Source organism: Thunnus thynnus, chromosome 18 (genome assembly GCF_963924715.1).
Source record: "Thunnus thynnus chromosome 18, fThuThy2.1, whole genome shotgun sequence".
Taxonomy (NCBI): Eukaryota; Metazoa; Chordata; class Actinopteri; order Scombriformes; family Scombridae; genus Thunnus; species Thunnus thynnus.
The window spans coordinates 18,390,033-18,407,633 of NC_089534.1; the positions used below are offsets into that span (position 1 = coordinate 18,390,033).

Genomic DNA, 17,601 nt, shown 5'->3' on the forward strand with positions numbered 1-17,601 from the left:
CAGAATCAGCACTTTATAGTATATACAGGCAAATGCATTAATTTAAAATAAATGCTAAATACAGCCCTCAGATAGTATGAAGTTAGAGGTAGTGCTGAATTGACAGATATTTACTCAGCATCTATTTTGATGATCAATTAATTGTTTATCAAGCAAAAAGTAAAGAAAAAAGACCTTCATGTAGAGATTTGCTGCTTTACTCTGTTGTATAGTGAATTTATTTGAGATTTTGACTGTTAGTCGGACAAAATGAGCAATTTAAAAAGGTCATGTCAGGCTTTGGGATAAAGTGATGGACTTTTTTCACAGGTTTCTAGTTTTAGAGAAACTGGATTAGATTAATCCAATGAAAAATATTAGTTACAGCCCCATTCAGAAGTACAACATGGCTTATTGTAAACTTAACAGGAAGTGTTGGTCATGTTGATCTAGCCTACTTTCCAGCCTCGTTTGTGAGTGTTTTTGTTGGCTTTGGGTGCTGATACCAATGCTTTGACTGGTGGTAACACCATCCAGCTCTCTTTTCACTCACAACAATACTGACCTCTCGTTTCCCCCTTGCTCTCCGGACAGTTCAAGGTTGTCACACAGAACAGGAAGCTTGCAAGTGTTTCCTCATGACGTGCTCTGGGGTCAATCTCCTGTTCGGTGTAATATGGTAGTGGAAGGCTTGGCGCACTGGCTGTTACGTATATCGTTTTCTTTCATTTCCTGATTTAAATATGCATTGCTCTGCCTTTTGTGTTTGTGAGTGCTCTCTGTGAATGAGATCACACAATTCATCTCAAAATCCACTAATGCTGCTGAAAAGAACGTGATTTTCAATTGCAAACCGGTTAGAACCAAAACTCTAATGTGGTGCTAATGAGAAACACTACACTCTGTCAGTGGTCTGTGGCCAAATAAAGTCTAGTTACATTCGTGTGCTAATCCCTTATTTGTTGCTCTTTACTCAGAGACTTGTTAAGACATGTCTGATGCCTCCTAGGCCCCCAAACCACAATATCTGCTTTACATTAATATTGTAATTTATTCTTCTAGAAACTGTTAAGCCCTAGTAATAAAATTATGCTTTTTTGCTTTTCTTTTCCTTAGAAGATTTCTCATCTTTCTAATTGAATTTAGCTCTTTTGTCTTCTCTTCCTCTGGCAATAATTTCCCTCAGTGAAATACATCACACTTTCACTAGTAATGCAGAGATCCAAACAAAGCGGAGTGACGCATTTCTTCATGGAAACACTTGTTTTCTCACTAAATCCTCAGACAGATGTGCTCTATGTCAGCCAAAAACAGTGAATTACTCTTTCCCTGCCAAAGGTCCCATATGTTGTTGTCTTATAACCAAACAATGAATGTTTTCAGTTAATTTCTTCTCTGTTGATATGTCATAGTAAATTTGTTGTTTTGTTTATCTAATAAGGATTATTGGGAATAATAGATTTTTTTTCTGTTAGAATCAATAATATATTTGATTTTCCATCCTAAAGGAATTGATGTAAATCATTCCTGTAGATGTTAAAGGTTAACTACACTCTATAAAGTCTCCGTTTACTACATAGATAAAATCCGTGCACACACTCGCACACAGCAGCATGTAAAACGCATGCATATCATTTATCACAGTAATTTGATTTGTTTCCTAACATGCTTCCTAGTCATGTTTCATTATCATTTTAATTAAATTAAACGTTCAGGGGATGAGCTGTTGGCCACTGTGTTGTGCATATAGGCTGCCAACACAGAATATATGGTTAGTACATGAATGTAACTGGTTTAGACTTGCATTCAATGTAGATTTACACGTGCTGACACACCAGGAATTTGGTTCAACTGGTCTAGACCAAAGGAAGAAATGATCAATCTTTGTATTTAAGTTGCAGTCTATTTAGGATTCACATGTTGCTAATTTAGAGTTTTTAACATGAAGTCACATGGACAGACTAGTAACCCATCTACATTATATGGACTTGTGGGAGAAAATCAAAACAAAGTTTATTCCTGTGACTGACGGCAAGTCACGCTGTACTTGAAGGCTTTATTGGTCTTCTCTGGTGGTCACAAAGAGCTCATGAAGCTTATACTCAAACTGGACTTTACTGGCAATAAATACTGACTGGCAGCTAGAAACAGAGGAAAGAAACTGCATGTCATGGTACATTTTCTTTAGCTTTTGAATAAATATTAGTGTCACATGTCTGTATTACATAATCCGGTGGCTGTTTCATGACACATTTTCACTACAATCAAACAGTACCAGAGTTCGCTTGGAAGCAGACCAAGGGCCACCTTTTTCGGTGGTGTACGTGCAGTAATCAATTTCCCCACCCGGCTCAGATGACAGTGTTCCCACCAGGCTAAACGGACTGCCCTGAATTGGAAAACACACTAGAAGTTGTTAAAACCTCAGTCAACAGATTAGGTGTGAAATAATTCTCAGTCTTCTCCTAAATTTTGGTTCTGGCCAACCAGCAAGTGTTGTAGTACAATAGTGTCACACACATGCAACAGGAAACCTTATCTTAACAAGGCCGTCATTCCAGGTGGACTATTTGCTTTGTTTGGAGCCTGTTCAAGAGGCCTGTGTGAAGGGCCGTCCATATCAGAGGCCCTCTGTGTCTTTGAGAGCCCTTCCAGTGAACCCATCACTCAGTTCTGTGTTACTGTTCACACAAAAACACAGTTTGACTTCCCTCTTATCCCTGTGATTCTTTAAAGATGTATAACTGAACTGACATGTGTATATAAAGTTGTCGTTTGGAGTTCAAATTTGATTGCACATTTGGTCAAACTTCTCTAACTGTTTTAATTTCTCTGCTGATACAGTTTTGGAATGGTGCAGATACTTGGATACTAATACTAATTTGTGAATTTCCAAAGAAAAAGAAGAAAAGAAAAAAAAGATGGAAAATAGCATAACAATCATTGATTTATCACAATTTGCTTACATTATGTTTGTATGCTGGCCAGAATCTTAAAATATTGTAATTAAATTACTGATAGACATATTAACACTTGTACTTTTGTTGTCTTGTGCGATATAAAAACATTCCTGTCTGTTGCTGTGCAGTGACTGAAGCTGGTTTCGGAGCGGACATCGGGATGGAGAAGTTCTTCAACATCAAATGTCGGGCATCGGGGTTGAGGCCCAATGTGGTGGTGCTGGTTGCAACTGTTAGAGCGCTAAAGATGCATGGCGGAGGTCCAAATGTAAGTTGTACCGCAACACACTGAAAATGTAACACAACACAGTCAGCCCAGCGATGTATTTGAATTATGACCACATCTGTTTTTCTCTCTGTCATGCTGTCTTGATATAATTTGCAGTTTGGCTTTTACATTCTTTCAACAATTCTTCTCTGATGCAAGAGAATTAAATAATCAATGAGATGGATGTCCTTAACAACCTTAACTAGCATGTGACACTGTTAACTACACAGTCACAATCATCCCTCAGTACTTTCTATGGTTATAAACAACTACGCTATTAAATAACTGTAACTCCATATAATGTAATAATTAGCCAGTTTATACAATCACTGAAACTTACCTTTGTGCATATCCATCCACAATACAAACACATATATATATTGCTCTCTACACATAGCAAGGTTATGTGAATATTTTGGTGCCTTTTTTATGGACAAACTTCTCTTCTGTGTGGTTTGGCTCCTTTTACTTCTTAAATGTTTCAGTGTGTAAGCTGACCTGCCACCCGTCCATAGAGATAAAATATACCTACAGTACTGTGTATGCACCAATGCCAACATAAAGTACACAAAGGTCATTTAAGGGCAACACAGCATTTCTGAAAGCTCAGGCCAAGGTTTTCGTTTGTTTTGGAAATCCGCAGATGTTTGTGCATTCAGTCATCAGGAAATTCAAATTTGAAAAACCAACTTTCATACAATAAAACAATTGTATAAATCTGCTTAGAATTTCTTTATTGGTCTGTATCCCATTCACTGAAATTTACCCCAGGAAATTAACAGCAGTAGTTTTTTGGCTTTTCCAAGAAAACATTAAACAGGGGAACAAGGCAAGACTACAGCAGTTCTATATTACAAATAAATGTGTACAAAAACTCAAAACTAGATGGAAAATAAAATAATACATAGCTAAATGTGATAAAATACTGATGTGTTTGTGATTATTTTTCTTTGTTTTCAGGTGTCAGCAGGCGCACCTCTTCCCAGAGAGTACATTGATGAGGTATGAGCCCTGCATTTGCATTTACGTGCACTAATCTATATGTGCGGACACACACACATACACACACACGAGGGAGATGTGACAAACACGTCATCGTTTTTGAGCTGAGGAGCTAGAGGTTTGTGACATCTCTTCCAATCAATCATTAAAATAATTGGCTGGGCCCATTTTGTTACATTTAGCTTTAATTTTCCTTTACGACTATTTAAACTCATTAGCCAACGCAAGGCTCCAATTATGAAACATTCATGTGCTCATTAACATAACGTTATTTGGTAGAGTGCCTGTGCGCTGTTTTTGAATTAACTTATTGCAGCCGTACACACACATGACCGTGGGTGGAGATACAACATCCTCTTGTTGTAGCTTTATGGCCCTTGACTTTCCCAACATCCCCTTAGGGCCTCTTATAGCCTTGACCTTCTGCAAAGATGTGAAAGAGAGTCGTATAGAGATATTTTCTTCTGCTCACTTACATATTGAGACAAACAGCTCACACAATCATTGCCCATCATTTATCAAATCCTTTATCTGTCCCAGATTGCTTCTTCAGGACAAGTGTGTGTGTGTGTAACTGGCTGGGAAAATCTTGGGAAATTAGACATTATTTGACAGATTTGTGTGTGATGCAATAAAGGAAGTTTCAGATTGTTGTTGACCTATCTGCTCTCCAGCTATATTCTTACTGACATTTAATTCCCACCTATAAGCACAAATACATCACCCACTGACATGGTTAAGGCTACTTATTTGATTAACAGCACAAATAGAACCTTTGCATGTGGTTTCCGGGTATGTGGGCTCTAGTAGAGTGGAGGTGGGTTTCCTTTGTTGTGTGTGTGTGTCTGTGCGTCCACGAGCACACATCCATATCTGGCTAGAATCACTGCTCTCTCAGGCAGGTTCAGCTGAGTCAATAACGAAGCAGTATAAGTTAATTGTGAAGCCTGTAATGAGAACCAGAAGTACTGGGGAAAACAGAGCCAGGGAAATTAATTTATGAGACCTGCATGGCCCTACTGCTCTGAGCCTGGGGCTGCACGCACACACACATACACACACACACTGCAAGATTGGATTACTGTGGTCAAACTTGGAGTAGTGGCACAATATGCTGTTAATGTGCTTGGCAGTACAACTGGAGTACTGCATGTTGTAGGATACAATGAGAATGATGAATGAATAACTGTTCACAGTGGGATACTGCCACAATCTTATTCTATATTGTAGTACAGTACCAGACAAAGTGTAATGATGTCAAATGTTAACAATATACCACATCAAAGAGGAAGTAAAACTAATTGTTGCTAACAATACACAAGGTCAGCGCCATAAATTCTGATTTAAGTACATATGTTTGGACAACTCCAGCTAAATAGCTAAATGGCTGAAAATGAAATGACTCCATTAAAAGTAAGCTTTCATTGAAGCCTTATAAACAAAGCCAGTCTTGATGTTGTAAAGGACTGCATTAAAGGGTGGGTCAGGCTCATAATCTGAGAAATTCTAAAGTCACAGTTCCCTGTCCAAGTTTTGTCATGATGACTAATATGTGCTTTGGTTGACGGACAGTTGTATTAAATTTTATAGGTGATTCATTCATTGAATTACAATCATACCTTTGACCATTTCTGTCTGTTTCCTTCTTCCAGAATCTGAACCTAGTTGCAGGTGGTTGCCATAGTAATCTGAGGAAGCAGATCCAGATAGCACACCTGTTTGGGGTACCAGTTGTGGTGGCGCTCAATGTCTTCAAGTAAGATGCGTGCAAACACACACATCCACATAAACACAACCAACCCTTCACTCATTTATGGTAATTTAATAGACCTCATGTTAGTAATGGGATAGTCCATACATTCCTTTCACCCACACAGGCACCATTTTCATTTTGTTCACTTTGTGTGTAAATACTTAAGTTGTTGTTGTTATGATGACCACTAAGCCCTGCTCACAACAGTCTTCTTGGTGATTCTATAGGACAGACACCCAGGCAGAGATCGACCTTGTGTGTCAGATCGCAAAAGAGTGCGGAGCATCAGAGGCCGTGCCGTGCCACCACTGGGCACAGGGCGGTCGAGGTTCTTTAGAGCTGGCCCAGGCTGTGAATGATGCTGCCAGCAGACCCAGCGACTTCCAGTTCCTCTACAACATAGAGGTGAGAGCAGATACTGTTGTTGGAAAATCAGTGTTTGTTTGTTTATCCATTGATCATAATTAAGAATGCAGCTTTATATTAAAAGACATGTCAACCACTTGAATACCTTTCTTTTACTACTGTGCGATAGGCAGTTGTCAGTATCCCAGTTGTCAGATGTTGTCTCTGGCTTGGCTACAACAAGCCAGAGATAGCATCGTAATTTACTTACATCATAATGTGCAGGTAAAAACATCAACAGGTTTGAGTTAGTGAGTCTGGGAAGTTGTGACTTAAATTAACTGTTACATGTGTGTTTGTGTGTGCAGCCAGTTACAGTATGCATGTGCCCGCATACCAAGAATCCAATAATAGGAGTACAGTATTAATTTAATAAATCCAATTGATGCTCATTATCTGTTCTTAACATTGTTCCCAGTTCACAGTGCCAAGTTGTTGGGGTGGGAGTTAGGAGGAAGGTCATGACACATGACAAATTGGAAGATATGTGACGTGACAGACAACATCAGGACAGGAAGTTGGTGGTGCGGGGGCAGGGTAACAAAGACGGAGAAGGTCTCAAAACATCTGCAGCCAAGACAACATTTGAGTAGGAGGAGCCAGCACAGCAGAAAGCAGCAGACCTGTGAGCCAGACTTCAGGACTCTGACACGTGTGACACCATTTAAAGACACTAATGCTGTACCCATGTTTAAATTCAACTCCCTGTGAGGCTCAACTTGCAATAACAGTTTGCTTGTTTATGATTATTACACATTCTATAACTAGTAGTCAGTAACTTTTAATGAAAAATACATATAAATTCATTATTTCATTTTGCAGGGATTGAGAAGTGCTCCAAGATCTATAACTTCATAGACTTAACTACAGTGCAGAACACACTGGCAGCGTATGTCGCACATGAAGACAGCCACCCCCGTTGTTTTCCATATAAAGCCGCGCACCAGCAGTAGGTAGACACGCATTAGCACAGAAAGATGCATAAGAGAAGGCAGTTTTTCACGATTTGGCAAATCACAAATACTAAACTTTGATTTCTCCCTGCTCAGGTGCTAGCATGTCTTGTAGCTGTCACAATAGACAAGGAGAACCTAGATATAAAATATCCACATTTCTACCATCCACAGCAGTGTGATAATATAGGGTATATAAAATGACAAAAAGAAAGATTACTAAATCAAGGGCACTGAAATAATGCTTAAGATACTGTGTGGTCCTGTTGACTCCATGGTGCAATTTATTATATGTATGTAAAATATGGCAGGTAGTTAGTTTGTTTTCGGCTGCAGAGAAAGTATCCAGTAATAGTCACACAATAAAAGATGTGTTTGTGTAGAAAAATGTTGGATGATTTAATTCACTCTGTGTAATTCTTTTTAACCCTGATGTCATACGGATGTGTCTTCAATAAATCTAATTTCCCCTATTATTCCTCTTTACTTGAGTTCTGACCTGTTTTTCCACTTATCTCTGATGCACTGTCTTTCCTGTAGATGCCAATAGTGGAGAAGATCAGAACAATAGCCCAAAAAGTGTATGGAGCTGATGACATCGAGCTCTCTCCTGAGGCCAAGGCCAAGATAGATTACTACAATCAACAGGTGAGATCACTGCTTCTGCAAAAACAACTGACTCACACACAGGAATCACTCAACTAGTCTCTTTTTCTTTTCCTTAATGTCTCTCTCTTTCTTTCCCTCTCTCTCACACATACTGATCATTGTGTTTTCATTTTCCTATAACCAGGGCTTTAGTTCATTACCCATCTGCATGGCCAAGACCCACCTGTCCCTGTCCCACATGCCTGAAAAGAAGGGTGCACCCACCGGATTCGTTTTGCCAATCAGAGATGTTCGTGCAAGCATCGGGGCCGGCTTCATCTACCCACTTGTGGGAACGGTACGTGATCTGAAAGAGTTCAGGAGCAGCAGGCTAATGTGTTCTTAAGTCTCTCTTAAAAGATGCTCGATCCACAAAGCTGCACAGACGAGATATAGCTAAACTGTTGGTGCTGTCACTTTTCTGTCAACTACTTAGACTACATACAGCTGCAGAGCAACTTGTAATTGACCTGTAGAACCTAAAATACAAGGTCTCTATTACAAATCGAATCTCAACTTGTTTTGTGCAGCATGGCCATATATTAATAATTATCTCTTTACTTTTTTACTTGCTTGCTTGATTTCCCCCTTTAATATCACTACAAACTATTATCTTCTTGCACCATAAATTAGTGATTTTAGTTCAAAGTCACATCAGGAACATGTTTTTGAATTTGAGTTGCACAAAGTAGTAATAGCACAATGTTTTTTTTGTGTGTGTTTGACTGCACGTACGTGTCTCCTTAGTTTTTTAGTCAGTCTGCATTGAAACATTTTTGTCTATGTAGCCTGGTCTGCAAGTGTCAAAGCGGCTATTCACTGTACGAGACACTGAATCTAATATTACAGTCCGGAGCCTTCCTTCACCTTGTTACTGTAGCATCCACCTCAAACACTGACATCTACAGCCACTCACTTTGATATGTGATGAAAATTAAGTTTGGCTAAACTTTGTGAAAGTTGATTAAAAGCCCAATCTGTAAAACCACAACCTCCATGGTTGTTTATGTTGTAATGTGGTTTGTTGCTGTGAGGTTAAGTCTGAAAGAGCTGATTTTTCCCTTCTGTCTGTTTTTATTTAATTCAGGCAGCTTTGCAGTGCTGTGACACAGTAGAAACTTAATTTCCATCTTCTTCTTCTTGTCAAGACTTCTAGTCTTGACAACTGTGTGGCTGTTTTTAACCACATAGGATCATCGGGCCTTGCAGGTGCTGTATCCCATAATCCTTCCTCTTTCCCATGAGTTCATCCTTAACCACATTTATGGTTTGGGCTCCCCCGCTTCTCTTGAAAGCCGTATTACTGAGCCGGTCAGAGCTGAACAAGGCTGGAAGGAGCCTCTTGGTTGATGATGGGCTGAGCAGGAAGGAAGCAGGTTCCTGAGCATTTTGTCTCCCGCTGTTTCACCAGAGTGCCCTGAGGGCTGGGCTTTGATAGGCAGAGGCAGAGGTGTCAAACACCGGGCATGCTGGGAAGGGGTGGCAATATCTTGGTGTGGCGTCTGTCCAGTCTCCCAACCCTGCCTTTGATCTGCCGTGGCCCGCGGAGCCACTGGCATGTCGACGACCCTTGAACTGTGACTCCAAACCCAAAGGGAGTCTCCTGGTAGTTCTTTGAACTCTTCAGGTTAACGTCCGTCTGCCAGACTGATCCATAGATTGAATTTTTAAAGTTATAGAGAGCTCAAGTTTCACCCAACTCCAGGCTTGCTTCTGTTCTCTGTTCTGTAGCCTCAACCAGACAACAATTTTAAAAATAGTTCTTTGGTGTATATATCACATGGTGCTCATATCAGACTGTTCAGAACAATAGTCAATGCCCTTTAGAATATAGACAGAAAACACCAGTGTCCTGTTATAGATATTTAGGATGGATGAAAGAAACCCTCTATGGGAAAATTCACTGGATGATGCAAGTGGAGCAGAGGTTAGCATGGGAAGGGGAATGGACTTCTGATCTCTATAGGACTGAGCATCTAACTGTTCTCTACTCTAAAACTATCACGTGAACTTGAAGCAAAACTAATTTCATTATTTTGATAAAAGTTTCAACTGTGCTTTGGCTCTCAATATTTTATAATATGTGTATGTTCTGCCATTTTTTTTTAGAATTTAATGAATACTGGCAAAACATTCACAGACCCTCAAGTGACACTTGACTCGGAGAGGTGGAAAGTTCTGACCACCAAAACTCCTGAGGCGGTGAGGGCGTGAGTGTGAGACGAGGAGGAGCTTCCGAGCTGGGGAAGGGGTTTAGGGTCTTTACAGGGTGAAGAATCAGGAAGGGGCTGATGTCATTCCTCTGAAATGTGAGGGAGGGGTCACAAGCAGAACAATAGATCTCTGTAGAGTTCATATCCCGTTAGAGCTGCCTCCAATGCACCATTAAACCCAAAACAGTCCAGATTTATAGAAACCCCCTTCCTGGCTGGATATCCAACATGCTCACAACTGGTTAATGTGTAACAAGTTGTAGATTGGTTAAGGGGACATGAAAGAACACACACATGAGATGAAAGTAGATGTTAATTTATTTTGGCTAATTTAAGTCATGTTAATGACTCAAAGACCAACAAATAGTAAATCCATGTTCTTATCTATGAAACTGACCTGTACTTCAACTGTATTTCACATCAGTTACTCCAGTTACAATGGATACACAGATACAATAGACTAGTTACACAGTGTCACCATACAGTACATGTCAGCACATGAACTGGCCTTGATCTCTCAACTACTTCCTCAGCTTTACACCTCGTTACTACATTGTACAGAAGTCTCTATATTATCGTCCAAAGAATACACTACAGTTGTATTAATGTATTTTTCTTTAGTACCTGAGTGCTGAACATTTTAAATTTAAACTTAACCTGAATCTTAAGCAAGACTCATGTCTGTCACAGAATTAGGTTATATAACAGTTATTGTCTGAACTTAACATTGAACAGTGACAAGTTGTAAACATCAAAATTCCCTGAAGGAAGTTCAGCTTTCAGTCACTCTGTAAGTTCTCCAATGATTTTTTTTTTCACAAACATTTCACATCTAAGAATACAACTTCTTTAGATGAACATACATACAATATGAAGCATTCATTTGACTCTGATAAAATATTTAAACTGTCTCACATTTGCTGTAATTTACTGTAAGTCAAGTTAATCTTAAATTGCTCACGTGTTCGCTTTTGAATTACTTTTCATAAGCTCTTCAATCCTCCTCTGTGGCTTTGGCTGCTTGTTGACCGAGACTCTTCTCCCAAATCAGTGGGGGGTAGAAATCCAGCTGTATTGTCTCCTCCAGGGTTTTCCCTGACAAAGACACATTGTGTTTGGGCATAATGGAGGGACTTATTTTGCCGAGTGGAGTTTCCAACTTTAGCCTTGGAGTGTTGTGTGTTTTTGCGAGTGCCAACATGTTCTCAGGCTGGAAAAGGAGGACCAAGAGAACACCGCATCTTTTGATACTTAAATGTACAGCCTGATACTTAATACTGTAGAGACGAGAAGCTAAATGTGAATCCAACTATTTGAAAGCTGCCTAATATCTTCTTTTTCTGAAGTGACTTTTTGAGGCATATCTTTAGTTTTACATACTGTTGTCATACAGTTGTCATTAGTTCCATTTGGAAAAAATAAAGCAAAACTGTGGGTTCTGGTGAGGGGCGATGGGAGATATTTCTCTATTGCAGCCCCTCTTTGTTATTAAATATAGTAAGACGGGTGCCTAGTGTCTAGACTAGTAAAGATGGATGAAGAGAAGTTGGCATTTTTACAGCTGTCAACAGTAATTTTCTCTGATATGTGGCTTCTTACTCTTACTTTAATAAAATTTCAAGTGTATAACTATTTATTGAGGTTGGCAACAGAAAGACTTAGACTATTAGACTCCAGCGATATGAAGCATATTTCTATATGAAGATAGGAAATGGGATCCCCCCGGTGTGTAGATGCTGCTGGTGGTGGAGTAAAGCCTCCAGGTTGATCAGCTGAATCTCTGGAACATCCTGGACATAATGGAGGTGAAGGGGATGCGGCCAGTTGCAAAGACAAAACTGTATGTTATTTAAAGACATGTTTTAAGACACCCAAAAATACTTAACTTTGAATAATAATTTAAGGTGAGCCTACTTTCAGAAGTTGAATGTGAAAACCGCTTTCTAGTGTCAAACCCGGCACATTCATCATTCTGCAAAGTCAAGCTCGCACAATTAAGTGAAGTAACAAAAAGCAAAACGGGTTTTTGAGATGAGGTTGACTTTGAAGAACAGCATCCAAGGACCGGCTGGCTCATAGAGATCATCAGTCATATACAGTATATTCATGTTGTAATTTGTGAATGTAAGAGACTTTGACAGCTTGGGAAATTGACAAATTAGATGCCTGATCTGCAAGTGTCAAAGCTGTGATTCACTGCATGAGATACTGAATCTAATATTACAGTTGGGGCCCTTCCTTTACCTCGTTACTGTAGCATCCAGCTCAGACACGACATCTACAGCCACTCACTTTGGGCTTTTAATCAACTTTTCACACAATTTAGCCAAACTTAATTTTCATTACATATCAATCTGTGAAACCTCCGGTTGTTTATGTTGTAATGTTGTGCTGCTGGATTAAGTCCAGAAGAGCTGATCTTTCCCTCCAGCCGTTGGTCATATGTTAATGATGTAATTTGTGAATTTAAGGGACTTTGACAGCATGAGAAGGCTGAATTAACAAAAAAGATGCAAATGGGAAGAAATAGCAGAAATTCACCCAGAGAGGAATATTGAAAATTATTGAACTTTTGCTCAAGGCTCATATAGTCGACACCTGTTATTAGTCTCTTATCTCCCCCCACCTTTAATATCAACACATTAAACCTTTCCATTGGGTGGGATGATGACGTCATGGCGGTTCGAACATTGTGATGTCACGATCAAAAGGAGCCCAAGAAATGAAGTAATTCCCCCACCATTATTGTTCCCTATGCACTCCATTAGATTATGACTTAGATATTGAATTCCTTTAAAGCTGCTCATAGTTTGAGTCATCTGTGGTTAAAACATTATGATGGTCGGAGCAGTGTCCTCTAACAGCTGTCACTGTTGACATCAGACCGACTAACCACGAGATTGAGTGGTTGGCCTCTGCTGTGCGGGGCTGTAAGCATGTACTCCTCGCCTTGTGCCTTAGTTTACTTGCGGGGCTGCGTTTCCTCAGACAGGAAATTGGCTGGTCACTTCCTCCTGTCTCATTTCCACTAATGGGCCCATAAAACCGGCCCTGGGTCAGAAGGAGGGAGGCATGCAAAGAATGTCGCTCCCTGTCTAATGAGCGAGATAATTTACTTTTCAGCTCGGCCCGGGATGATTTGGTCGGGGTTTTTGAGAGGGGAAAGTGTTTTATGAGTCAGACAGTTGCCTTTGATCAATTATACTGTGCAAGCCTCTTTTTTTTTTTCCTCTACTGTGCAACAAACACTGTAGATGCACACTTATTAACTTTACTTTAGATTTAGACACCATAACCCGCTGTCAGTATCTGCTCTGTAAAGGTCTCGTTGACTGTACGCGTGAGTCTCCATTCACATGCTTTCTCCTGTTCATGTCACAAATTTAATTTGGGAGAATCCCCCCCCCCCCTCCCTCCCCATTTCTTCTTCTTCTTCTTATTTAATCTGTCTCAATACAGTTCCTCATGGCTTTACGTGATAGAAGTTGGTTGAGCTGGTTAAAGTAACAAGGTTCTAACATGTGCTGCAGTCTTTTAAAATAGTGTTGAATAAATAAATGTTAATAAATGTTATGTAACTATTAGCAGGAAAACAATGCAAATGTTTTTCTTTGCTTTTACATCCATCCAGGGGGATTTCTATACAAGGGAAACACTTAAGGACTTGTTTTTCTTGGGGAAATATATACATATATATAATCATCAAAGCTTGACACGCCTTTTGATTATTGCCAGTTCAGGAATCCTAAGCATTAAGAGTTTCCACTATTTCAGGTATCAGTTGCTGTACAGCAGAAAGTCTTAATGACAAGTGTGCTGAATGAAAAAATACAGTGGCCCATAAGGACAAATCACACACAAGAGTGAAAGCACAAACATTAAAGGGAACATGCTCCAAATCCAGAAATGCAGCAAACACTCCTATAAACTGTTAATCGCTTGTACTCACATTACTACCAACGTTACCTTTATCATCAGTAGAATTAATATAATTTAACTGATGAAGGTCTGAGAACTGAACTGTTAATATTGTGAGTTCAAGTGATCGACAGTGTGCTGGATTTTTTTGGTTCTTTCACAGTAAAACTTTCTGGAGTGCATGACCTTTGTAGTGCTTGTTACTCTTCCAGTAATGAAATGCAGCTTCTTTTACTTATTGGACAAATGAAAACTTAATAGTTGTTTCTCCGTACTCTTTTTTTTTTTTTTATTTTCTGGCAGTGATCTCGATCCGTCAGTGCGGTAGTGAGTATTACCAGGCTGACTTTGTTGAGAGCCCCTCATCTCTGTTTTTGTCTGTCTCACATCTGTGAAGCAGCCTTTTGTTATCTATATTTTGAGCATGATGAGAACAAAGCAACCATTGATTCGAGCTGAAGTCATCATTGCTAAAGTGGAGGTTGGCAGCACATTGATCATCCGTCTGCCTGGAGTTAAATGAGTCTAGATTATAGTCATTGAACTGGCTGGGGTTGATCTTATTGTGTCAAGTTTACGCAAGTTTTACAAAATCTTCGTAGGTTCTCGTTTTGTATAGAACAGCTGTGTTGTGGTGAAGGTTTTAATATGATGTCTTAGTTATTATCGAGATTGTAATCATTCCTTGTTATTTGATTCTGTGTTTAATAACATTTTTATGAGAATTTCAAAGACAAAATGACGACAAAAAATATGAATCAGCTGCTAAAATTCGTTTCTCAGTACAGATCAGTTCATTTAATGTAACAGTCGTTTAAAAAAGTAAATTGTTAGTTTTATAGTTATTTTGTACATTCTCATTTAGAGCGCAGACTTGAAGATACAATATTAAATAAAGAAGGCTTTGTTTTACAATAGAGCTGTAAAAAATGTATCAGCTGTATTCCTTGCTGTCTTGCTGTGTGCATTGATTTATTTCAGAGTAATTTGTCAAGCAAATATCATAATAACATTTTTTATATTTTTTGTTTATCAAATGTCCTTTTAGCTGGATATTCTCATGTACTCCTGGTTCATATATTTACACGGTTTCAATCTTAATGTTTTCTGTAAACAACCTGAACGTCTAAATGTTCAAACCAAGAAGTAGTTCATTAATATACCAGCAGTAAGAGAGACGTGAGTGTGAGAGTCACAGTTTTCACTTTTATTCAAGATATGAAAAAAACATGATGATCAAACATATCAGTACACAGTACAGTCCCACTAAAAAAGGATAAAGTGTAGCACAAGAAGGCTCTGTCAAATGTCATGTTTTATAATCTAAGGAATTTGTTGAGTAGAAATTTTGGTCTCGTGTGCAAAATTCCTCTTGTAATAAGTCACATTTGAGCAGAGTTTCAAATCAGAAAATATTTTGCTCAGGGATTTTGACCCTTCAAAATATTCAGCCAAATGCATAATGGATTACAGCTTGATTTAATTTCTTCCGTTTTTTTTTTTTTTTTTCTTGCTGTAAAGTTCTTACCCTCTACTTTCATCTCTCTTTCAGATGAGCACCATGCCCGGCCTGCCAACTCGACCCTGTTTCTATGACATTGACCTCGACCCGGTCACAGAGGAGATCACTGGACTCTTCTGAGCACGCTCTCATAAGATATTCTCATAGGTATTATCACATATACATCATCATAAAGTACTCCATTAAATACGCCATTCCAGTCATAAAGGAGCATGCAGTGTATCATTATAAATACTTTAGAAGCAGTCATTGTCTATATAATTTGTTACATGAGACGTTTATTTCCTCCCTGGAGTTTTCAGTTTACTATCTCACTGACTCAGTGCCAAGGCCTCAGTCTATGAGGCTACACCCTCTCTTACTCATGCACACAGTTTAATTCATCATGTTGTTTTTTCTCTCCCAGGCTCATTGCTGTGTCCTCAGGACCTTCAGCTCCATGCGTGCACTATCAGACTCATCCATCCCCTGCACCTTTGACAGGAAATGCTTTCTTTCTCTTTCCAGCAAGTTCAATCTCTCCCAACATCACAGTAATATGTCCTGGTTAAAAAAAAAAACAACAACAAAACAACTAAAGCATTATCTTTATGCTGTATTTGCACATATGTGTAATATGCCAAAGATGACCTCTTACAGCCATATCACATTTAACCTGTATGCCTTTGACCTCTCCATACAATGTGTTTTATGTACGGAAGAGTCTTTGAACCATTTTGATTTTATTTTAATGTTTTCCTCAACTTGAGCCTTTCTTATTTGTGAAAAAAAATTACTCAAATGTCTTATAATGGTGCTGATTTTATACATGTCTTAAGCTTTTTAATTGAAATGGGTTCAGCTTGTGTATTTATTAACTAAATTGTTGATGTACGCACAAACAGCCATTATGGTATTAATGTAAATGTTAGTGTCCTGCTGGATACTGCTGAATTTTACTGTTATACTGCTGTTTAAATTAAAATCACTACAGCCATCAAGTAACACTGATCACTTCTAAACCCCTTCTGATATATTGTTAAAGTATTATTATGTGACGAGATAACTATGTATGCTACATACCCAGCCTGAAATGCCTGTTATTTGTGTTATGTGACTGTATTTCAGGGTTTTCCCTCCGAAACAGTTTAACAGAGGTAGTAAGACACCCACATCCTGATGCCTTTTTTTCTTATCTTTTGAAGATTAATTTTTCATTTCATAAAGGTTTACACATTTCTTTTGTGATATTTATGGAGGTGGTCCACCTCTGCCATTAAAACCTGTGTTTACATTTCTATACATAACTTTTGTTGTTGTTGTTGTCCTTTTTCACCTCTTTCCATTGCTCACGCTCAGGTTGTGGCTGGTTTCCATCCAGAATGATGAATGTAACAGTCTTGAAATGCAAGCTGTCCACTTTGACAACCAGTTTTTATTACCTGATATCAATGTGAGTAACATCCAGTGTCTATGATGAGGTGATTTAATGACAGAAATAACATTGTAAATTAATACTTCAACCATAGCTTCAGTTACACTCAACATTTCAAAGTTTAAACTGAACATTATATTCAAATGTAACCAAAAACTGTTACACACTGCTGTATTCTCAGTAACAACAGTTGTATGTAAAACGTTTTGGTCAAAAGTGTGTGCCTTTCATTAAAAAAAACAAACTCCTTTTATTGACTCCAAAACTGTGTGTTTGTGTTTTCACACCCAGCAGCTGACTTGTGGCTCAGCCCATCTGTTGTTTGGAGGCATACACTCTCTTCCTGTTGTCTTTTGGTTCTCTAAGGAGACGCCTCGACACGAACCTATTTTTGTCTCAAAACTTCCTCTTTTCTCTTTCTTACCATACTCACACATTAAAACTTTACATGTTTTCAACATTTTCTCCTGTTTTTCTACACAACTGCTGCTCTACACCCACGGGGGAAGATCCCTGTGTCAGAAGCGTGCCTGAAAGCCAACCATCGGGCCCCCCAGCAACACCCC

The 17,601-nt window shown here is 38.9% G+C and overlaps 1 protein-coding gene across 2 annotated transcripts in view; it reads left to right on the forward strand.

Moving 5' to 3' along the window:
• Positions 1 to 17,300, forward strand: part of mthfd1l (methylenetetrahydrofolate dehydrogenase (NADP+ dependent) 1 like) — a 43,750-nt gene extending 26,450 nt beyond the window's left edge. The window contains exons 21-28 of one of the 2 annotated variants that reach the window (XM_067571842.1): positions 3,068 to 3,207; positions 4,168 to 4,209; positions 5,862 to 5,965; positions 6,190 to 6,367; positions 7,861 to 7,968; positions 8,114 to 8,266; positions 15,652 to 15,768; positions 16,028 to 17,300. In XM_067571842.1, coding sequence (XP_067427943.1) covers positions 3,068 to 3,207; positions 4,168 to 4,209; positions 5,862 to 5,965; positions 6,190 to 6,367; positions 7,861 to 7,968; positions 8,114 to 8,266; positions 15,652 to 15,741 — 815 coding nt within the window. In that variant the 3' untranslated portion in view covers positions 15,742 to 15,768; positions 16,028 to 17,300. Of the gene's footprint in view, positions 1 to 3,067; positions 3,208 to 4,167; positions 4,210 to 5,861; positions 5,966 to 6,189; positions 6,368 to 6,785; positions 6,993 to 7,860; positions 7,970 to 8,113; positions 8,267 to 15,651; positions 15,769 to 16,027 lie in introns of those variants that run through there. The other variant, XR_010924368.1, reaches the window with a different exon arrangement.
• The last annotated feature ends 301 nt before the right edge of the window (positions 17,301 to 17,601 follow it).